A 24,229-nucleotide genomic window follows, 5' to 3' on the forward strand; every position below is an offset into this window, starting at 1 on the left:
TATGATACTAAAAATAAGAGAGATATTATGTCCACAACATTTTTATAACAAATCATAGGTAGTTAGTTGTTATTGGTTTAAATTTAAAACTAACATAATCTTACTTTGATGGCCAACTAGTCTGGGACACACAAATGGAGACCCAACTTCATCAATTGCATATGTTTTCTCTTCATGTCACACTATAAGTTATAATTACTTTATTGCTCCAAAGTATAGTTGTTAGTATCATACAATACGCGATACGTATCGTACGATACGTATCGTATCGTGTACAAAAAGTTTCATATCGTAAGGGTGTATCGTTAGTGCTCATGAATCGTCCGATACATAGGTGTGTATTGTATGAATCGTATCGTACGATACATAGACATGTGGGTTTAAAATGGGGTTTTTTTGTTAAAATTTGTGGTTTTATTTGATTTAAACAAGTTGTTAGACTTTTTTAATACAAAATTATTGGGAAACTTAACTGAGTCTAATAAAATAGCAAGTCCATGAGTTTTTTTTTCCTCCCTTCTCTTTCTCCTACAAAATTTAGACTATACTCATAACACTCAATTTCATATGTGCAAATTTATTTTCCATGCTATTAATAATGTATTAAATGAAAATATAATTATCTTTTGTTTTGTTATTATTATTTTGAGTCTAAAAGGCTAGAATGCCAAGAAAAAATATAAAGAAAAAATTATTAGAATAAAAAAAAACTAAATGTTGAAAATAATGAAGAAAATGTCTATTGAAAAATAATTTTGCAAGATGCTGAACATGATGATAATATTAACTTAGATGGAGTTGATTAGCCAAGATGATGAAAAGATATTATTATTTTGATTTATATATCATGTATTACCTTTGAATTTAATCAATTTAAATGTGCATGTTATAAACATAAGTTAATTTGATTTATTTAGTTAGCTTTGTTAAATTTTATCACAAAAGTAATGATTAAATTGGTCATTAGTTGAATATATTTCAAATTTATAATAAATATACCTTTTATATATGTATATGCAGGGAACTGCTAAATGACGGATAACTTAGTCGTATATGAGGCGACTACCCTCCTAGAAATTAAGGGGAAGAGAGAGATAATTTGGATTAAAGTTCTGCATGCCTCTTATTTTATCTTGCTGTTGTTAAATACAAACTGGATTGAATTTCAAATACAAAAGATAACCGAATCTTAAGGGAGTTCTTTCGCAAGATAACTCCTTATTAAATGATAATGACAATCCTAAGATAACTCGTTATCCTAATCAAATTATAATTCAAATAACAATTCAAACGATACTAATATTGAGGCATTATCCTTATCAGAATTCTTTCTTTAGCCACCTTCTATCGCAGCTACACCACTTGACTCCATGTGGTCTTGGGACATAACAGTATATCTATAATTATTTTATAATTTTATTAGGTGTTTGTGTATCTTACGATACACGATTTGATACGATATACGATACGGAAAAATAAAAAATTGATTCACAATACGATTCACGATTTAACAACTATGCTCTAGAGTACAAGTTCAGTGCTACCTTCAGTGGTGTGTGAGGAGACTTTACTACCTGTGGGGGCCAGTTAGTCAGGAGGTATTATTAAAGTTGTACGAATTGGGCCTATGGCCCAATTCGAGGACATTAACCGCCTATGGCCCAATTCGAAGACATTAACCGATCTGAGAATGGCCAAATGAGGTTATAATGGGAATGGTATAAAAAGAAAAATAAAGATAGTATGAGATAAATCCAACACACGTCCGAGGAGAAAAGTCATCTCAGAAACGAGGATCCAAGGTCAATAAGAATGTCCTATCACCCTAGACCTTCTTCAAAGTTGCATCACAACTAGGAGTTGGACGTTGGACAAGGGGTGAGTAAAGGGAAGCAACAAATATCTTCAAAAGCTGTTACCTCCACATTAAATGCCTCCCAACTAACTCTCTGGCCGCATTAATGTGGAGGTGATACCTGAACAGTGACCAAGCAGCCTTACAGCTACTATTTGACGGTTCTGGAAGGTGTTGGATGGGACAAGAAGGAGCTCCTCAAATCTAACCTACACGTGTATGATGGAGATGATATCAAAATTGTAGTATATAGCATAGGAAAATGGCCTAAAGAAAGAGGATCGGAAAAAATCAAGGTATCTTTGTAAGAATACGGTGAACTCTTGTAGCTTTGTTAAAGTACAAGATATTATAACATAAGCTCCTTAGGCCGTACCGAGGACAAATTTTCCTATTTACTTGTGTTCAACAATCTTAATTCAGTAACTTTTATGGTCCATCTTTTGGAGTAGAACTAGTTCTTTCACCCACGCTTTATAAATTCATCGTTTGGGTTTGTTGGGCTTAAACCCAATCCTACACTGGGTCTAATCCAAATTCAGTCCTTACACTACCCAAATGATTTTTTTTTTTTTAAATATTTTTTTTCCTTCTAGTTTGCTAAATGCTTTTATCGTTTTATCTACCAATGAAAATCTATACGACTATAACTATAAAGTCATGAAGAAACGACAATGGCTCCCAATCCATTAATTTTGAAATGTCCAAATTATTAATAGAAAAAACCAGGCTTCATATATAAAAGAACAAATTATGATTGTAACTCAACTCTGTAAAACAGATCAATACCTCCATTGTAAGTAAGCCAACTATTCAAATATCTCCCTATTCGCAAATATCTCTTCTACTACTTGTTTTGCATACTCTTTCTCTGGGTCATCATAAATCAATATGTTGTCATAAACTGAACCAGCCTTAACCTGCAAGAAAATTAATCAGGCTCCACTCATCAACAAAAGTTAGATATTCATTAAGGCTGTTCAAATTAGATATATGAGATCAAAGTGGCCTAGTCTTGGACATACGATAGAGCTCTAATAATTCTGAACTCTATCATAAGTATAAACAAATTTAGTACAGCAACAAGTTCAAAAATTCATAAAAACCAACCAGGTAGGTTTCCTTTGGAATATCCAAGTACCAAGATTCTAAACAAGGGATGAAGGGCTTAACCCATAAACATCAATTAAGCTTACCAACTTTGCCATTCAGATTAACAAAACCTGCAGTTCTCTTAGTCAACATGGGATAGAAAACAGCAATGCAATTCACCTATTTGATTATGAAGGATGCAATAGATTGTTCTTTCCTAATAAATAATAATGCAGATTACTGGATTCCAGGAGAACAAGAAGTCCTTGCGCCAATCTGCCATACTTCAATTCCCACATATTTTATTGGCTTTTTGCACATAAAGGTCAGGATCATCATCAAACTCTGCAGGAATTTAAAAAACTAAACCAATGTTCCTATTTTAGAATTGAAAGGTAAAAAATGGCTCAACTGTGATATGCCTGTAAAGATTTATAAGATCTACATAAAAAATCCTAAGAAAATAATAGTTATGGCCTCTCAACTTGTACAGATTGCATAATAAAGCCACAACAAAAATGTACCATTTCAATCCTCCCCCCACCCCCCCCCCCCCCACCCAATGTTTGGTTTGGGCTTTAAAGCCCAATAATATCTCTTAATTCTTAAATTTCCGTTTAGTTGTTTATTGAGGTAAAATCATTATGGACAATATAATCACTAATTAGGCCAAGCTAGGTTTTTTTTATTTTTTTTTATTTTTTATTTTTTTTAGAAAAGGGTCAAGCTAGTTTATCCCACATGCTTCTTCTCCCAAAAAAAAAAAAAGTTTATCGCTTGTTGTCTTTGAAATTTAAAGTGATTGTATAGGTGATGGGGTGCCAAATTTTATTCTTTATTCACGTTGTCTAAGGGATTAGGAACCAAAACCTTAAATATTTAGGGACTAATAGTCACTCATTTCTTACTTTAGAGAATAAGTGCTTTGAGTATTTCATATCCAAATGTGTATTTAAGCAAGTGAATTATTGATTACATATGCTATGCATGTGTTTAAAATTAACTTCTTTTTCTTTTTCTTTTTTCTTTTTTTTCATTCTTCCCAATAAGAGGATGTGGAAACCTATAAAAAGTAAAAGAGATAACAAAAGTAAAACCAAGAAAAAACAACTTAACGATTCACAATTTAAACGAAAATCAAAGTACATAGTAGCACAATGTCACATTTGATGATTTCGTTACTTTTTAGTCACATTGGATAACTTAATTGAAAGCTCGAAAATGTGTTAAAAACACAAGAGTTTGTTTAGACTCCCAATTCAAATTACGGTTTGATTGATTTTACACTAACTTAATACTAAGTGCGGAATAGTGTAAACACAAGCAAACAAACAAGAAAGCTACTCTAATTCATATTTAAAGCAACACAGCAGTAAAATGAAATGAACAAGAGTAGGGAAGAGAGATGCAAACACAGATAACACGCCGATGTGTTATCGAAGAGGAAATCGAAGAATCTCGACGAAAAACCTCTCCGCCACCCTTCAAGCAGTAATCGATCCACTAGACAATTAGTTGGGATACATAGATTAGCAAGAGACCCTCCAAGCCTAATCTACCCGCTGTACCTAAGCCCTACAAGCTCCTACTCCAACAAGGCTTTTCGGAACCGTGTCTTGTCTAGCTCTCCGGATCTCGCAACAAGCTCCATGTTGCATCTGCCATCCTCGGCTTCTTCCAATGCTTCCCAGCAACTCCAAAAACACTCACTACACTCTCAAAAGGTGTGAATTTTGTTTTGGTACAAATCTCCTCTCAATGTATGATAATGGGAGAGGGAAGGAGAAGAGGCTACAATGAATTCTCACTAAGGATGAGTAGCTCTCTCTCTAAAAGATGGGTGTGTGTTGTAAAAAACCTATCTAGGGTTTTTCTCTCTGAATGACCTCTCTTACATTTGTGGGTAATGAGGATATATATAGTATGGGTGAAGGATAAGGAATTCACACATAAAAATCCTCCAGGCAGAATGTTTCGCGACTGTCTCATGGGAAGGCCTTACCCGTGAGACACTTGCGAAAACGACAGCCTGACACGACTCTTCAGCTTCCAGTCATGTGCTCCTCACATGCTCTTTCGTGGCTTAGCTTCTCGCGAGCTTCTCGCGAAATCCACTGATTCTTCATTTAAGCTTGAATCTTCACCAACTTAATACTAAACCCAATACAATAAAATCCCACAAAATACAAGGAACAAAATTAGAGCAATTATAACACTTTTTGTCATGTAATAAATCCAACATAAAACATAGTTGTAAATCACAACTTTACAATCTCCCCCTTTGGCTATTCCGTGACAAAACACCCTATAACAGACTCCAGACTTAAACGTGAGTTTGGGAACAATGGAAAAACTCACTCACACCTAAATCTAGAAGCTGTGTAGCACTTGGAACATATATACCTGTAACCTGAAACACTTGCACAAAACACATTAGACCCTCAAGGTAAATCAAGTGATAAAAGGACAAGTATAATGTAACAAGTAAAATGCGATCAAGTAAATATGTTGTGAAACATATGAACAACTTGATCAAACACATGATAGTCATATGGAAATGACCACAATGATCATATAGCAAAGCAAATGATCATCCGAACATGCAATCAATAAAGCACAATAGCATAAGGATAAATGCATGTCCAACACTCGACCAATGCAAAATACATGAAGTATATATGCACCTAGGAACAATCCTACTAAGGGCACAAGAGTAATATAAACCAAAACAAAACAAGGAAAATGTCTTCTCCCCCTTATTATATGCATCTCCCCTATAGCTTTCTCCTCCTACGAATGTGCATGAGGTAGAATTACTCCCCCTAAGAGTGTGCACATGAGTCATATAGAAATGACAATACAAACCTGTACACTCTCCAGTATACTCTCCCCCTTTTTGTCACGAATAGACAAAACAATCAAGAGGAATGAGGGAAAGAAAAGAAGATATGAGCAAGGGTATGATGCATGAGGGGTGCAAGATGAATGAGAAAATGAAGCTTAAACATAAGATAAAATGACAAAGACACAAGAACATGTTAAGTGCTAAAAGGTCTAAAAAGACTTGACTAGCATGAGAGAAGTGCAAAACATGTCAAGTGTTAAAGTGTGTGCAGCAAAGGTGCATCTAGTGTGCATGTGAGATGCATGACCAATGCATGAATAAGCACTCACGGGGCAAAGTGCATAAAACACACCACCAATGATCAAAACATGATAAACATGAATAATTATAGTGATTCCCAAAGTTTGGTACTCATCGGAGTCCAAAACAGCGAGAAAATGTCATTTGAGCATTTTATCAAACACTTAGAGTGCACACACTACACATGTATGATAAACAATGCAAGAACATATGAAAATCTTGTCTTAATACATGTTATTTTTGCCACCAGGGGCCAACATCCAAAGCAAATTATTATTTAAAACAAAGCCCAATCAAAAAGATTGACAAAAAATAAGTTTTCCAACTCACATTTGAGAAAATCCCAACTATGAACATAAAACCTCCCAAAAACATAATCTAAGGATCAAAATCAATGAAAAGTGTTAAAGATTACCTTAGAGACGTTAATGGAATGAAAAAACACTTGAATTTAGTTGGGTTTTGATGTAGAAACATTAAAACAGAGGTTTGGGAGAAAATGGGAGACGTTTAAAACAAATGACCCACGAAATGTCCTTTAAAAAGTTGATTTGGAAATTTTCGCTGGTATCTCGCTGGTTAGCTTCCCGCAAAAATTTCGCTGGTATCTCACTGGTATTTCACTGGTAAGCCTTACTCGCGAAATAGCCGCAAAACAGTCGCGAAACTCTCTGTGTAAAGCTGAAAAACTTGAGAATTGGACCATTTAACTCCCAACTGAGCTTACACATGAAATGGGTCACGAAAACACCCAGAAAGCATGTTTTTCACACAAAAACAATTTGAAAAACATGGGTGATACAAATCACTTCCAAAAGCAAACAAAAAGAACAAAAATCTTTTTGGTTTGATCCACATATGGTTGAGCACACACACATCACATTTGAACATGTACAACCACACAAATGAAATAGACATTCATTGAACATTAAACTTGTGTGTTGTGTGTGTGGATCAAGTGTGGAATAGTCCTTAGACTAGAGTGAAACTTCAATGATCAATTCAATCAAATCATACATAACTGATACAAAATCAAGTAGTCTATCTCAATTATAGAAATAAGCATATATGACCTCCCACAAGAGAATGATTACAAAATTTAGAAGCTTTTCATTTGGCTTCTGTATAATTCATGACATTTGATCCTTTTTGAATAATACATCTCTTTTTGAGATCGGTGCTTGAAATTTTTGATATTTCAACATTGTGATTTAGCCTTTGGCTTTTTGAGCACCATACATTTCAATTTAAAAGATCGTTTTCCCTTTTTCCTAGTCAAATACTAGTATGTGCGACAGGTTTTTGCAACTCAATATCTCTTTTTATTTGGAGATTTACATTTGGTGAGCTCTATAGCAAAAACAAAAAAAAATAAAGTGGGAAGATATATAGGCACAACTTTATGCAAGTATTAAGACAAACAAGACTATTGACCAATCATTCATGACAAGCTTGAAGATCTATTTACAACAATCACACATAAATTTCAAGATTTCTCCCACAAAGATATATGTGCATACAACTTTTTGTCATGGAATAAAGCCAACATAAAATGTAGTTGTAAATCACAACTTTACATTAACATTAGATAGTATTATCTAATACAACTAAAAACTAACGTGGTTAACCATTAATCTCTCTCTCTCTCTCTCTCTCTCTCTCTCTCTCTCTCTCTCTCTCTCTCTCTCTCTCTCTCTCTCTATCTCTCTATCTCTCTCTCTCCTCTCTCTCTCTCTCTCTCTCTCTCTCTCTCTCTCTCTCTCTCTCTCTCTCTCTCTCTCTCTCTCCTCTCTCTCCTCTCTCTCTCTCTCCTCTCTCTCTCTCTCTCTCTCCTCTCTCTCTCTCTCTCTCTCTCTCTCTCTCTCTCTCTCTCTCTCTCTCTCTCTCTCTCTCTCTCTCTCTCTCTCTCTCTCTCTCTCTCTCTCTCTCTCTCTCTCTCTCTCTCTCTCTCTCTCTCTCTCTCTCTCTCTCTCTCTCTCTCTCTCTCTCTCTTTATGTCCCTCGCTTTCTTGCTCTCTTTACTTCTCCAAATAACTATTTGGAATGGGTGCCTCAAATTGTCTTTGTTCATCAATTTTAGTAAAATCCATGAAAGTAATATTTTAGATTACTTTTTTTTTTTTTTTTTTTTTGTAAATAATGAAATTAAAGCGTAAATGGGTCAAAGAATGTTTCATCATTCTATACCAAAAAATATCCTTATGCAAACATGAGAAATTAAATTAAAAGAATATAGAATGTGATTCATGATCTCGCACAACTTTTGAGCTCAATGGGTTTTCATGAAACTTATAAGCCTTTAATATATGCTTAAATGCTTGCCAAAGATGCTTTAGATTTGGTACGATTTTTTGAGAACTAAATATAAAGAAACCAATACAATAATCTTTGATATGCGAGAGAAACAAATTTCGATATGATTTATGTGATGGTAAGGATCACAAAAACCCCAAGATTTTCTTAGCCTAAATTATGATTAGGCTGTGCTTAATGCCGACGATGACGGTAGGGAGAAGATGTATGTTTAAGCCAATTAACCTAGCATGTACAGGCTTCAACAAGTTAGGTGTGAGCCCATAATTTAAACTCAATTAAGTTAGGCTAGCACTTTGATAATATTATGTGAAAGTCCAATGTTGCAATAAAAGTTTAATTATTTATTTTTAGTCATTTTTATTTTTATTTTTTATACTATTTAATAATTAATTTGTGTATTATGAGGCTGTAATTTTAATAACCAATTAAATTTGGTATTTACCCACGTTCAATGCAACCTTAATTTCTACTCTATTTTTTTTTTTTTGAAAAGTTTTCCCGACCTAGGGTTACAGCACTCCCAAAAACCTCAGGCTGTAGTGAAAAAAGTGCCTACTTTTGAGTGAGGTGGCTGAGTCTTTTGTTTCAACAGTAACTGGTACGAGTTTAGGCTTTGTCTTTTCATCACATAGGTGCTATGGAGAGGCTTTCTGAAATGTGGGGGAAGTTCTCTTTGTCTGAGAGTGAAGGCAGTAAGTATCAGGTCCGAGACAAACCCGTGGGGGAGGAATACTTCATCGCAGCAAGATTTTTCACAGGGAAGGCTATCAGTCTGTGATCAAAAAAGTCTGGGCCGAGATTGTACGTCGGGGCCGAGATCAAGAGGGTCACAGAGTGTAGGTGATAAGCAATTCGGGTCCTGGCTTCGTGCATCGACCTCGCATCCTTCAAAAAAGTCTGTGATCCGTGTTGAGGGGTATGAGGAAGTTAGCGGGGACGATGGGGTTGTTGGCACAGGGGGTTACGTGACTGAGCATGGGAGTATTATAAACGGTGGCGCCACGGTGATGGGTGGTGCAGGAAGTGAGAAGGAACGGCGAAGCAACCATGGCAGTAACCCAGAGAGGAGAGTTGACCAAGAGGACCTGTTTCAGGAAAGTCCGAATTCTGAGCAAGCACTACAAAAAAAAGGTTCTATGGCCGCGTTTTTAAAACGCGGCTATATGTCAAAAAAACGTGGCTATAGCCTATAGCCGCGTTTTTTTAGGCCGCGCTTTCTAATGTGGCCTAACACATGTGACTATAGGACTGACAGTCCTATGGCCACACTTTTTAACCGCGGCCCAAGACCAAGTCCTATAGCCCCGTTTAAAACGCGGCCTAAGGGTCTGGTCTTAGGCCACGTTTTAAACGCAGCCTAAGGTTGTGGTCTTGGGCCGCATTTTAACCGCAGCCCAAGGTTTAACCTTAGGCCACGTTTAAGACGCGGCCTAAGACCAGACCCTTAGGCCGCATTTAAAAAGTGCGGCCTAAGACCCCTGAATTCCTGTTAGGAATTTGTCTATAGCCGCGTTTTTAAAACGCGGCTATAGGTTGTTTTTTTTTTCCTTTTTCTGGGCAGATGAGTTTTACAAATTTGCAATTAACTCACAGTGCACTTTAGATAAAATTTGTGGTGAGGACTATAAAATTTGATATGCCAAGTTTCTTGATTAGTATCTAATCCATCCTACATGGCAGATGTCAGGCATATATTTTGCTACAACATAGTGTACAAATGCATAATTAAGATTTTGACAAATAGGTTGAAGGGTATAGTGGTAGCACTACTATGGAAATTTTCATCATTCAAACAAGAGGGAATGATGACATCTAAGTAAAGTGAAGCCATGATTTGCAGCTTACAAAAGGCTTATAAAAGTGAAGTCATATTTTTTTTCCTAAGCATATTCAAATATAGTCAACTAATTGACAAGAAAGAGCAACTGTTCCTTCATTTAACCAAACTCTTATATCTTTTATTAATAACAATGAGTTACAAAACAACAACTGCAATATAATGTTTATACTGACAGGGACAAAAGCTTTATTAACTGATATATGACATTGATTATGAGCTAAATATAAAGAATGAGAAAACAAAATTTGAAGGCAATACCTAAGTGCTAATGAAGTTTTGGATCTATAACTTGAGTAATTGCAGCCAAATTACTAAGTTGTGCCTCCACTCCAACGGAGCTATCAGTGCATTTGAAATTTCCTCGCTATAATTTTAAAACAAGAACACATACTGTAAGGAACTGGAATCAAAATTAGAAACAAAAACAATATGTTAACAGATTATATAGAATGGAACATAGTGTGGTTACTTGTAAACAGAGAATATTTAACTTAAGTACACTACTTAAAGTGAAATAATATGGCCTACAAATTTTTCCACCCAAAGCAAGCCATTTTGCATAGTAGGAGATATCTAAATAATAAAACCCAAGAAGAATTATCATGGGGGGGGCAGAGGTCACTCATTCCTGCTCAGTATTGTCATAAAGTTTAGATAGAAGATCCAATATTGAGTTGCAATAATTATGTAAATTTTTGTTACCTCTTGCTATGCAAGGAATGTAAATGAGAAGAATTTCAATGAAATATATATATTTAGAAAAGAATAATATATATAATACAATTGAATAATATTAACACTTGAGGGTTACTACTAATTTAAAGGCAAATAATCCATTTTTTATGAATAGTAGGCTTATCTGGGCGCTACAAATTAAAATATAAATTCATTCCCCTAGGGTTTACACTTTTACATAAGAAGGACATGAGGGCCTAAGGCAATGGCATTGTAAAACTAATGGATATTGGATGGTCCATGATGAATATTTAATTAATTAATTAGAAGATAAGCTAGATTGAATGAAATATAAAAATATTTCTATTTCCCTAAATATTCCCAAGTCACCACATCAAAATTAATGTATATATTCCAATGTCACTATCCAATTTTTTTTCCTAGAGTCTTAAAAAACATTTTACATGTGGAGGACCAGTAGTTGGATTTTTGTAAATAAAAGATAAATCCAATGAAAAAGAAAGAAAGGTAAAATATTAAGTTGGATTTTTTGTAAATTTAATTTTTTTTCCTAGGGACAAAAAATGAGTTTAGTAAAACGCAGGAAATAGGTTTCTTCCATTTTTGTATATATCATTGAGACTAACTCGTAGATCAAAATTGTTGAAATAAATTTATTAACAATATGGATGAACAATCATTTGAATTTGTTTGAATTAATAAGCCCAGTGATTAGTTTTATTCATTAAAAGTTGGGTAGTAGTCCATCTTCAATGAGCTATGGAAGTGGTCAAACCCAAGTTTGGCCCCATTTGAGATATAGGCCTAAAGTTATCAGACCAGGAACAGCCCAATGTGCATAAAATGCTATTAAGTTCTTGGGCCTTAGGAGAGATTTGATGGGAACTCGGCCTAAAGTAAATGACACCAAATAAGCTAGTTTCCATTGACCATTAGGCTCTGTGATTATATTACGTGGTTCTTTTGGAAACTAGCTAGTAATACTAATGCAATTTCAAAATGTTAAAATAGCTGACCAGTTCTACGTGGTTCTTTTGGAAACTAGCTAGTAATACTAATGCAATTTCAAAATGTTAAAATAGCTGACCAGTTCTAAGATCATGTATATCCTGACCTCCTTCTCAAAAAAAAAAAAAAAAAAAAAAATTGTATATCCTGACCTCGAAAGAATAGAATGTACATTCAAATGATCATGTATATCGTGTGCCAAGTGCCAACCAGTAGATGCATTCAATGCATTAACCAAACACAAAGACACAGAGACAGAGAATTAGAGAGAGAAACAAAGAATTACTAATTACTAATTACTTTACCTGGCCATTTCCTCCAATGGTGCAGGTCCAAGATAGTACTTGTTTGATTCTTTGTCTGGAGTGGATGTGAAACTGCAAAAATAAAAGAAAGGTTCCGTTAGGAATATTCCACTAAACATACCATATCTAAATGCACCATATGATGCCATTATATCATTTATAGGTAGGGAGAGAAACCATTTTTTTTCGGATTGATGAAGAAAACCATTGCAGATTCCATCCATTAATATTTTTTTCCCACAAAAGAAAGATATGACAATTAGAGCACATAACAAGACAACTTACACTATAACTCTTGTTAAAGCAGCCTGCAAGGAATCTTCTTCCTGGAGTGTAGACACCACACATATAGGAAATAAGAAATAAATAAAAAACAAGAATGAACAAAACATACAGGCATGGAAAACAAGAAAAGATGACAATGACAACTCTAGCCAAGAGACAACGGTTGTAAATCACATCAAAATCTTACCTTGTAGAAGTTTACAACTGTCTTTTGATCATATTCACATTCCCTCCATTCCAAATACTGCATTTAAAAGATTCTTTAGTTTACTTATACAATAAAATAACAATTGCAAACCAACTCTGTGGAAAGGAATTCCCAGTGATAAAAAATAAAAAGCAATTTACATTTTTGTCAAAAGTACTACTAAGCAATCTACAAAGCAAGTATACCTAGCACTCCCCATCTAAACAAACTAAATTAAAATTAATATATAATATTACCTCCATTGCTAATCTTTCCCTTTCAGGGTCTCCCTCAACACGATAAGCAGCACCCCACTGAAAGAATAATTTAAGAGTTAAAAACAAAAACAAAGACAAAGAATGTAATAAACATTACTATTACTATTTGGCTGCACTCTTCCTTCCACCTAGCATAAATACAAAAACAAAGAATGTAATAAACATTACTATTATTTTTTCAATTAAATAAAATAGTAGTGTCCACAAGTTCCAACTTCTCATACTTTCTAATACCTTTCTATCTCAATCTTTCTAACTTTAAGTCCGGGTGTACTGACACTGCAATCATGAACCCTAGAACATGGCGCCCACCATCATGAACTGCCTGAGAAACAAGACCCATCAATCCCACGCTCCCACCTCCATAGACCAAATCAATCCTTCTCTCCACCTGCAAAACACATCGAAAACTAGACCCATTAACACGTCACAAAACCCATTATTAAAACAAACATTAATTTAGTACTAAGTGAGATAGGAGTAGCAAAATTAAAATATAAATAAGATAATAATAATAGCAGTGATAATAAGCCTCGGTTGAAATGTAAACCGCCTAAACAGCCTAGTGTAAGTGAAATAAAATAATAAATATTATAATTGAAGGTTTTTGGTCATTGAAGCTTGTGGAGGTACCCAAGGTTTGTGAAACACTTAAAAGAGTCATGATACCAAGGGAGCACGTTTGGTACCAAGAGTCATGATAACAAAAAACAAGCAAAAAAATAAGATAAGCTAAAATATTTACACTAGAACCCCTTCCATTTTGCACATTGTATGAGTCAAAGTGGAACTGAAGGCATCCCTCATTCTCCTTGGAACCATTACCAAGTGAAGGAGGAGACATCCCCTAATTCAGATCGAGATTGAGGTTGCCACCTGCACCAAGTCACATTCACAGACATTTCAACAACTACAAATTTCATGTAAGTTTCACAGACAACAAAGAAAATTAATATACACAAAAAAATTATAGGAATACCCACATGTTTTGCAAGGAAGCTTGTTTAAGTCATCCCTGGACATGCTTGTGCTTCCAATGCTGCCTCTCTCAACCACAAACGATGAAATTAAAATTAAAAAAAAGAAAAAAGAAATGGTAATAGGGTGATGCATGACACAAGTTGCTGCTTTGACAGTTTGTCCAAGTTTATAGTTAATGGTCTTTGGATGTGGCCTACTGACATGTCAGAAAGCTTTGAACAAAATCAATATAAACTTTGTGAAGAGCAAATTGATGGTGAGGATAGAGAAGATTGGGTGTTTGCTACAAATAAATCATATAATTGCAGGGATACGCAGTGTGCAGTTAGAGATGTGAAGCCTCAGAAAAGTGCTTTGAAGTAGTCTGTCAAATCCATAAAACAACAAATACACGTTTCCATAAAAACTAGGAACCACTGAAATTAACAAACATCTAAACTCCTGTTAATTTTCTGCTTATATCAAAATGAAAATTACCTCCAAAAAAGAAAAACAAATAACATTAAACAAAGAAACAATCATTTGGCATTCAACCAAACAGCCAAACCTTAGTACCAAAAATTTGGGGTCAACACTGAATCCTCTACAGACTAATCAGGGCTAGTCACAGTATTCTATTTGGCATTCAATCCATATACGAAAAATCATTGAAAGCACCAACTGTTGTTCCTAAGAACATAAAATAAATTTCATAATCTTCAAATTTAATTAAAAAGAGGACTTTCTCAGCACTAAAGAGCAAACCACACTCTACAACAGCATAGATAGTACTAGGTTTCAATCATATATTTAAGTTCAAGCATTCACATAGAAAGGGGCTAACTTGTTTCTTTCACTAATCCTATCCATCCATCCATCCAGGACCAAACCAACATAGAAAAATCACATAAACACACTTTATTTTAATCAAATTACAAAGCATTTGCTAGTGATTTATACTTTACCCAGAAAATGTAAAAGCTTCACAAACCCAAATTTATACCTATAGCTGAGCCTTTTGTCATAAAATTTGAGCACTAGAGCTCAAATGGGGTTAAAAAAAAAAAGCAATAATAAGAGACAATTGAGCAGAAGTAGCAAAATTAACATGCAAAGGAAACTTTTATTTAACCGTGTTCATCCCAAAAATAAAATTTGTATGCAAAGCTATTTCCTTTTAAGCTTATTCATCCTAGAAATTTAAAAAAAAAAAATAGAAAAGAAAAAACAAAATTAATATGCAACTGTGATTTTTCTTTAAATTAAGGTCAACAGTAATATACTAAAATCACAAACCAGAAAAACAAGAAGGGAAAAAAATAGAACATAAATTTTGAAAAATACAAACCCTAAGATTCAAGAAAATTTCGCATAGAGAAATGAAAATACAAACCCTAAGATTCAAGAACTAGTCAAAAACGCAGAAAATATCAACTTACTCAGTCCACAAAACAGAGAGAGAGAGAGAGAGAGAGAGAGAGAGAAACCTGGCGCTAGCTCCGTCGAAAGAGGATCGGCGGCATGCGATGGCAGATAGTGAGAGAGAGTGGTTAGATCGAAGAGAGGGTGAGGGGAGGGAGAGAGTGAGAGAGATGGAGGCTGATGAAGTGAGAAGGGAGAGGGTTAGAAATTTCTAACCATCCTATTTATACAAAGCCTAAAGCCGCGTTTTTTAACTGCGGCTATAGGCAAAATCTGAAGCCACGTTTAGAAAACGCAGCCCCATCCCAAACTATAGCTGCATTTTTAACCTGCAGCTATAGGGAGGACCTTAGGCCGCGTTTTTAGCTCGAAAAACGCAGCTTCAGGACCCTTCTATGGCCCCGCTTAAAAAACGCGGCCTAAGAACCTGTCTATGGCCCCGTTTTTAAAACGCGGCCACAGTTAAGGAAAAGAAAAAAAAAAGAAAAAAGAAGTTTGCCAAAAAATAAAATACGGAGGTCCTTAGGCCGCGTTTTTAGCTCAAAAAAACGCGGCCTAAGAACCCGTCTATGGCCCTGTTTTTAAAATGCGGCCACAGTTAAGGAAAAGAAAAAAAAAAAAAAGAAGTTTGCAAAAAAATAAATTACGGAGGTCCTTAGGCCGCGTTTTTAGCTCAAAAAAACGCGGCCATAGAACTCGTCTATGGCCCCGCTTAAAAAACGCGGCCTAAGAACCCGTCTATGGCCCCGTTTTTATGAAACGCGGCTTCAGTCTATCTTGGGCCGCGTTTTTTATAGCCACGGCTTAAAAAACGCGGCCCAAGGCCCCCGCGTTTTGTAGTGAAGTGATCATGGCAAGTGCGAAAATCACAGACGTCAACGTCTCAAGGGAAGTAAACCGGATGATTGTTAGCACTTATTTGGAGGCAGATTTTCAAGCACAATTGGAGGAGATAGATAATGAGCTGAATAAATTTGAAACCGTTAAGGGAAGAGTAGAGGTGGATCGGACAGTATGCAGGCTTTAGGAGTTGATAGGCTTAGTCAAATAGGCCAACAAGGTGTTAATGTTGGGCCTCTTGATTCCAAGAATGATCAGGATGGGTATGTGGGTATAGAAGGCAGAAGATGGACCTAAGGAATATTTAATAAAGGGAGTAGTGGGACGAAAAAAGAGCCCATGATGCTGAAAAGAAATTTACATGAGTATTTAGAAGATGAGGACCATGCAATGAGTTGCAAAAAGAAAAGGACGGAGATAGACAATGAGATATCGGTGGAGGCTGGTTCCTAGCCCCGTCGGACACAATGAATCTCTTAGCTTGGAACTGCCGGGTGCTTGGGAACCGCCGGGGAAAGAGAGAGCTTGGTGATATTATACAAGCTCAAGATCTTATGATTGTGTTTCTTTCGGAAACATGGTCAAGCAAGTCACAGATGGAGAGGTTTAAGAATAAGTTTGAATTTGATGGGTTGTTCACTGTCCCTAGTGATAGGTAGGGTGGTGGATTGGCTCTTATGTGGAAAGGAAGAGATGGTGTGTGGGTGGATAGCTTCTCAAAATATCATATTGATGTAATAGTAAATGGTGGTTTGGAAAGTGCGTGGAGATTGACGAAATTTTATGGAGAACCTGATAATAGTCATTGGAATGAGGGGTGAGATATGTTGAGGATGTTGAGCTCAAAACCAAAGCTCCCTTGGTGTTGTGTTGGTGATTTTAATGAGCTTTTGGAGGTATGTGATAACAGAGGTGGTGCACCTCGTTCCCACTCACAAATGAAGATGTTTAGGGAAGTGTTGGATCATTGCGGCTTTGTGGACCTTGGATACTCGGGGCTGGACTTCACTTGGCATGGATGGAGAAGAGGAGAGTTGATATAGGAGAGGTTAGACCGTGGGGTTGCTAACTATGAATGGGTTTTATGTTTCCCTACTGCTAGGATTCAGTACCTTCACTGTTACACATCAGACCATAGACCGATTCTGTTATCTTTGAATGGGAATGGTGAGAAGCAGAGATGGAGAAGGAAACTGTTTAGGTTTGAATCTATATGGGTGGGCAATCCAGGGTGTAAAGCCATAATAAATGAAGCTTGGGCTGAACCAGTGGTGGGAAATCCTATGTTTATCGCCACAACTAAAATGAAGAAGTGTAAGATGAAACTGAAAAAGTGGAGCAGAGAGTCTTTTGGAAGTATTAAGAACCGGATAAAGGAGAAAAGGGAGAGATTGTGGGTGGCTGAAGAGACATCAGTAAGAAGTGGGGCTCATCAGGAGGTAGAAACTATTAGAAATGAGTTGAATCAATTATTAGAAAAGGAAGAGAAGATGTGGAAGCAGAGATCACGAGTGTAATGGCTTGAGAATGGGGATAAGAATATGAAATTTTTTCATGGGATTGCTACTTAAAGGAAGAGGCGGAATTTCATTAAAGGGTTGAGGGATGAGGAGGGTGTGTGGCAAAATGATGAGCTCATTTTTTCGGGTCTGTTGGTGGGTTTCTATGAGAAGCTGTTTGCTTCATCAAATCCTTAGAATATGGAGCGGATACTGAATGGAGTACAAGAAGTGGTGACAGATAGTATGAGAACCAAGTTGGCACAAGCATACATAGTGGGTGAGGTAGAAAAGGCAATCATAGATACGGCTCCGTTGAAGGCTCCAGGCCCAGATGGGATGCCCCCCCTATTCTATCACACTTATTGGTCGGATATAGGTATGGACATTACCCAGGCTATTCTTTCATGTATGAATTCTAGTTCTTTGTTAAAATCTATAAACCATACCTTCATCACCCTTATCCCGAAAGTAAAAAACCCAGAAAATGTGTCTGAATTTAGACCTATTAGTCTATGTAATGTAATTTACAAGATTATAAGTAAGGTCCTTGCTAATCGTCTTAAGCCTATTCTTAATGATATCATATCAGAGTCACGGAGTGTTTTTATTGCTGATAGGCTTATTACTGATAATGTTCTTATTGCATTTGAGTCTTTGCACCATATGAAGACTAACTGTACAGGGAGGACAGGATTCATGGCGCTTAAACTGGATATGAGCAAAGCCTATGATAGGGTGGAGTGGTGTTTTCTAGAAAAAAATCTTGCTGAAGATGGGTTTTCAGGAGTCTTGGGTTTCTATGATTATGGAGTGCATTACCACGGTGACTTACTCTATCTTGGTTAATGGGGAACCAAAGGGTTTGATCACTCCCACAAGGGGGTTAAGGCAAGGTGACCCACTATCACCTTACCTTTTTCTCTTCTGTGCAGAGGGGTTGAATGCTATACTCAACCAAGCTAGTGAAAATGGTGACATACATGGATTCTCTATTTGAAGAAATGGACCAAAACTCACCCATCTATTCTTTGCAGATGATTGTCTGCTATTTTGTAGATCCACCTTGGAGGAGTGTGAGAAGATACAACAAATTCTAGCCTACTATGAGGAGGCAATGGGCCAAGTGGTAAACAGGGATAAGACTACTCTCTTCTTTAGCAAGAACACAAGTGAGCAATCACAAGAAGTCATAAAAAATTCCCTTAAATGTGCCTACAATCCAACATTATGAGAAATACTTGAGATTACCTTTTTTCATTGGGAGGTCCAAGAAAGCAAGCTTCACTTAAATAAAAGAAAGGATTTGGTCTAGGATGCAAGGGTGGAAGGAGAAACTCCTCTCACAAGCTGGAAAAGAGATCATGATTAAGGCGGTCATCCAATCTATCCCTACTTATTCTATGAGTGTGTTTAGATTGCCAACAAGCCTATGCAAGGATATTGAAGCCATGATTCGTAAATTTTGGTGGGGGGCAAGGAGAGAATAAAAAGATTCATTGGGTGAATTGGAAGACTATGTGTGATTCAAAGTCGGTGGTAGGAATGGGGTTTCGTGACATCCAAAAGTTCAATAATGCTATGTTGTCAAAGCAGGTTTGGCGCCTTTTCCTCCGTAGGGATACGCTACTGTACAAGGTTTTTAGCGCCAAATATTTTCCACATGGCAATATTCTAGATGCTCCCATCCACCCCAAGTGTTCTTACGCTTGGAGGAGCATTTTGCAGGCACAAGAAGTCATCCATAAAGGAGCTGTGTGGCGGGTTAGAGATGGGAAAGGGATTGATATTTGGGACTAAAGATGGCTTCCAGATTTAGCATATAGTAAGGTGGTGTCTCCTAGAATTGATGCAGAGATCAATAAAGTTTGTGACTTATTCCTACCTAACTCTAAGGTATGGAATGTGGACCTTATCGAAACTATGTTCTATCCGTGGGAAGCTTCAATGATTGCTAGCACTATTGTAAGTGAAGTGGAGGATAATGATACACTTGTCTGGCCCCTAACTCCAGATGGTGAGTATTCTGTACGAACTGCTTATAGACTACAGGAAAATGGAGTGTCCTAGGAAAACCCAAGTCCCTCTTCCACAGATGCTACTGTAACGGTATGGAAAGGGGTGTAGAAAATCCATGCTCCCAGCAAGATCAGGCACTTTGTGTGGTGAGCACTCAGAGATTCACTTCCTACAAAACCAAACTTACGGATCAAGAATATCATGGTGGATGAAGCTTGCTCTCTCTGTGAGGATGGGAAGGAAATGATCATGCACTCTCTGTGGTACTGTGAGCAAGTCCAAACGGTTTGGAAGGCTGAAAGGAGCTTCATGGACCTATACAAGAAATAGCATCGGTCTTTTATGGATTTATTTGAGATGGTGAATAAGGAGGGGTCCACCTTTCGAACGACATGGTTTGCAACCATAGCTTAGAGCTTATGGCAACGATGGAATTGGATTCGAGAGTGTCAGACCACTTGGCCGCTATTTGAGATCGGAAGGAGAGCAAAACCAATGGTGGAAGAATATTTTGATGTCCATAAACCGAAGCCAATGGTGACTCCCAAACCTGCCCATGTACGTTGGTCTCCACCGATGGAAAACCTGTATAAAGCCAACTTTGATGCTGCTTTATTCGAACACCTGGGGTTCGCTGGGCTGGGTATGGTAGTTAGGGACTGCAGAAGGAATGTGTTGGCTGCTTTCAGCCAAAAGGTGGCGCTGCCTCAGTCCGTGGAGATGGCAGTGGCTCTTGTAGCCAAACGAGCTGTACAACTAGCTACAGAGATGAGTTTCCTAAGGGTGATGGTGGAGGGTGATTGCAAAAGGGTTGTTCAAGCTTTACAGGCTCGGGTAGAAGTCTCACATTGTATGGGCATGTGATTGAGGATGCTCGTAGATTAGGTGCCACATTGCAGAATTGTTCTTTTCACCATGTTTTTAGAGAGGGTAATTTATTAGCACACTCTCTAGCACGTAAAGCAGTTTTAACTGCAGACACAAACGTATGGGTAGAAGAGCTACCTAGTGATCTGGATGATGTATTCCGGAAAAACCTTTGAGTTTTATTTTGAATAAAATTCCCTTTACTTCTTCTCAAAAAAAAAAAAAAAAAGATTAAACAATTAAATTTGGTTCCATTATTTTTTAGTTACCTTAGATATTATCAACATCACATTGGATAGTATGAATGTCATATATGATTGTAACTATGTCATATATATATTAGAAAGGCAACTATGTCATATATGATTGTATAGATACATCATATGATGGTCCTCTTACTACTTTCATTCAAATTGGACGATAATCTCGTCACATTGGATAGTACAAATATGAAATATCACATTTGACGGTTCCTTTATATTATTGGTCACATTCAATGATACCAACATCACATTGAATAATAATTATTTATTATATACATCACATTTGATGGTTCTCTTATAATGTAAGTGTAGGGACTAGATTTAGACCCCCCCGCCTACTAGAAACAGATGATGGCCCAACAAGCCCAAAACAATATATTTGCTAAATAGTGGATTTTACAGGTAAAGACTCAGCAAATCAAGTATGGGCCACAATAAATTGGATTTGTGCCAGAAAGATAAAAAAAAACACAATTTAAAGGGAATAATACTCTTCAATCAACTCCGAGGATGAAGTGTTCTTATATTCACTCAAGTTTATCTAAGTACACGGTGTTCTATTCTTTTTCTCCTTTTCTTTCTAGAATACATACCCCATTTTTCATGGTGGAAATTTCCTTATATAGTCCTATTCTTTTCAATCCCAACCTTCCACTTGTTGATCATGTTGGCGATCTTTTGGATGCTTGTCCCATTAGAAACCTTCTGGAAGATTTGTGAGTAGCTGTGAGCTGAAATATCCTTGCTCAGGGGTTATTTCCACATAAATGTGGCCAGTTGGTTAGGTGTAGAACATTTAATATGTAGTAGCAACCTTCTTCTCAGATATTTCTTGGTTTACTGTGGACTCCTTTATCTGAAGCTTATCCTTAGAAGTATGGTAGCCTCTTGCACGGTATTCTCTAGGCAACTGGGCTCTAACCTTCCACAATGCTTCCCAAGGAAGTTTGGATTCTCGGGAGACACCATTTGCTCATTATTACTTGTCCTTGTCCTTAACCTATTGTCCCACACACTTATCTTACTGTTCGACCATCCTCAGGCTCCCTTACATCCTCAAGCATGACCCACAACCCAATACTCCTACTCGTCTTATTTATCCCCACAATAGCCCTTCAAAACTCCACATTTTTTCTCTTCTGAGGAAAGTGGGGTTTTGATTTTGGTTTCCAAACTTCACACGCTCAATGAACATTCTCACGTGGTAACGTCTTTTCACCTACTCTGTACACGCTCCTGCCGCTTCAGCATCCACTACGCCTCATTAATTGCCTCACATGGCGCTCTGTCCCCCATGTTCTACGATGAGATAAGAATCTTGCGATATAGATTTTCCATGGAAATTTGAGCAGGAACTTTCTTGCTCATCTTCTCTTCCTATTTAAAGTGTACGGGAAACACAAATTCTCCATTTCTTCGGATCTCCAATCTCTCAAGAAGCAGTTCGAGGTGCTCCTTTTCTATTTCTCTGTAAGTACCCTTTAGCTCATATATTGAATTTTAGAATCCTTTCTTCCTCAGTCTCTTACTCTCAACCTCACTCTTCAATAGTCTTCTCTTACTCCTTAAATGGGTAGGTTTGCCAGCTTAGTAGGTACTCTCGAGGGTATAGAAAGCTTTAAGACTGGGTACAATATCCCACTTGGGGTCTCTATCTGGCACTACCTTCTTAGTGAACGGCATGCTCTAAGATCAGAGGGGGATGTGGTGATCCCTATGATCGCCTTTATAAAGGGAGGAATGAAAATCCCCATGGGGTGGGTGACTAGGGACTTTTTGATTGCCTATAGACTTTGCCTGACCCAATGCTCCCCAAACCTATTTAGGATATTAGGTAGTGTGAATGCCCTTAATGAAAAGATGGGGGTTAACCTCACCCATCATGACATCAACTGGCTGTATAACTGCCAACACCTTAAAGAGTATAAGGTACTACCTCAAAACTAGGGTCCCTGAAGTCAGACTTATCTCGTGTCTCTCCGAATCTAATAAGGGCATGGACCAAGATTTTTTGATAGTCTCGGGTGAGTGGCATAATGGTCTTCGCTGTCTGACATGAAAGGGGTAACCAAGTGGAGTGTTTTAGGTTTAAGTACTTTTTTTTTTAAAAAAAAAAAAATTTTTACAGCGAACACTTTAATTTCATAGTATCTTTTCTCTTTTCTTATAGTTCGGTGATATATTCTTTTTAAAAAGTCCCTTTTCTAATTATACTTTTGTTTTTCAGATTTTTGCAAATAAGAATTTCACAGCTCCCAATCTCAACTTTATGAACGAACCCGATTTCACTAGGATATTCCAATCTAATATAAGCCCATCTCAACCAGTTTTCAATCCCCCAAGTACGTTATCAAGGCGAAGGATTCCTAGCTGTAGCAAATCAACATCGCAGTGCCTGGGTTCCTTACTAGCCCTTCATCCAAAGGTACCCACCAGGTTGAGTTACCCACCGAGCACGTTAGCAAGGAAGAAGCAACCTCCCCCCATTCAGCTCCCAAAGAAGGAACAATCAGAGTAATTGAAGTTCTAGACTTTGAAGAAGATTTCGAGGTCTTGGATCAACCACTTCCTACAGAATCTTCTGGTGCCACTTTTACACATCTGCCTTCTGCTTAAGTGAGCAGCAGCCGAGAGCCATCCAACGTTCTAGAAGCCATAGTGCTCCAATGCAAAAAGAACACCAACCTCCTTGAGCTCTTGGAATCACATGCAGGGGGATCCACCCCCGAGGTAGCTGTTCAAACTCAACCTCCCACTCCCCTCCCTATTCATATTTCCCCTTCTGAATAGCCAGAAAAGAAAAGAAAAAGGGAAAGAAGCATCCGAGGAGGGTGAAATTGCCCCCAAGGATCTCGAGCCCCAGAGATGAGCAAAGGTCACTAAAGGGGCACAAAGGAAGAACACGCCAGAAGGCTCGGGTGCGGACATAGTTGCTGATCGCAGCCTTAGGATTCCAGTCTGGAATCCTGTGCTTAAGCTAGATGGGGCCCTACTCCCTTTGGATTCCTCCATCAGGGATTTTCAAAAAGGGAAAGCGGGCTACGTTGCTAACGCCCTAGAACAACCTCTACTTTTGCCTCAGGACATGGTCGACCTTAAGACCCTGAAGAAGCATGAAATTTTCCTAACTTTGAAAAAGGACCTAGCTATGGTAAATAGCTTAGTTCATTAGCTTGCAAAAGTTATCTACTTACTATTATTACCTCTTTCACTTGAAAGGTTTAGCTTATTTTCTGTCTTCACATTGTTATTATTTATTTATTTTTTAGGTGATCCAGACGACAAATATTGCCAAGGAATGGGTGGACAGTGCCCATGCCTAGCTGAAGGACGAAGAGGCTTGTCGCATATT

General features: G+C 37.2%; 2 protein-coding genes across 12 annotated transcripts; one reads left to right on the forward strand and one right to left on the reverse strand.

The window, feature by feature from the left end:
- Positions 1-10,340: 10,340 nt before the first annotated feature.
- LOC126713355 (gamma-glutamylcyclotransferase 2-2-like) lies at positions 10,341-15,659 on the reverse strand. Of its 11 annotated transcripts, none has more exons than XM_050413098.1 (10): positions 15,455-15,630; positions 13,991-14,046; positions 13,753-13,883; positions 13,242-13,398; positions 13,111-13,135; positions 12,987-13,043; positions 12,730-12,786; positions 12,543-12,583; positions 12,258-12,329; positions 10,341-10,612 (listed from the first exon to the last, which is right to left on the reverse strand). In XM_050413098.1, exons 6-10 carry the CDS (start codon positions 12,990-12,992, stop codon positions 10,531-10,533), a joined length of 258 nt encoding a protein of 85 aa, XP_050269055.1. In that variant the 5' UTR covers positions 12,993-13,043; positions 13,111-13,135; positions 13,242-13,398; positions 13,753-13,883; positions 13,991-14,046; positions 15,455-15,630; the 3' UTR covers positions 10,341-10,530. The 11 variants fall into 11 exon arrangements, with proteins under 11 accessions (XP_050269055.1, XP_050269053.1, XP_050269057.1 ...); XM_050413096.1 differs by having other exon boundaries at positions 13,105-13,135; XM_050413100.1 differs by lacking the exon at positions 13,111-13,135 and having other exon boundaries at positions 12,258-12,312; positions 15,455-15,659.
- A 4,583-nt stretch (positions 15,660-20,242) lies between these two features.
- LOC126697613 (uncharacterized) lies at positions 20,243-20,611 on the forward strand. Its single transcript, XM_050394691.1, has one exon. The coding sequence runs from the start codon at positions 20,243-20,245 to the stop codon at positions 20,609-20,611; it is 369 nt and encodes a 122-aa protein (XP_050250648.1).
- Positions 20,612-24,229: the final 3,618 nt, after the last annotated feature.

This window comes from Quercus robur, chromosome 2 (assembly GCF_932294415.1).
Source record: "Quercus robur chromosome 2, dhQueRobu3.1, whole genome shotgun sequence".
Lineage (NCBI taxonomy): Eukaryota > Viridiplantae > Streptophyta > Magnoliopsida > Fagales > Fagaceae > Quercus > Quercus robur.

Bases quoted from the DNA above. Each gene is read 5' to 3' on its own strand.
- LOC126697613 (XM_050394691.1), top strand. From the start codon at position 20,243: ATGGTGGAAGAATATTTTGATGTCCATAAACCGAAGCCAATGGTGACT.
- LOC126713355 (XM_050413100.1), bottom strand. The intron at 12,313-12,542 runs GTAAGTTGTCTT...CATCCACTCCAG, and splicing joins GCTTTAACAAGAGTTATAGT to ACAAAGAATCAAACAAGTAC. The intron at 10,613-12,257 runs GTAAAGTAATTA...TTAAAATTATAG, and splicing joins CCATTGGAGGAAATGGCCAG to CGAGGAAATTTCAAATGCAC.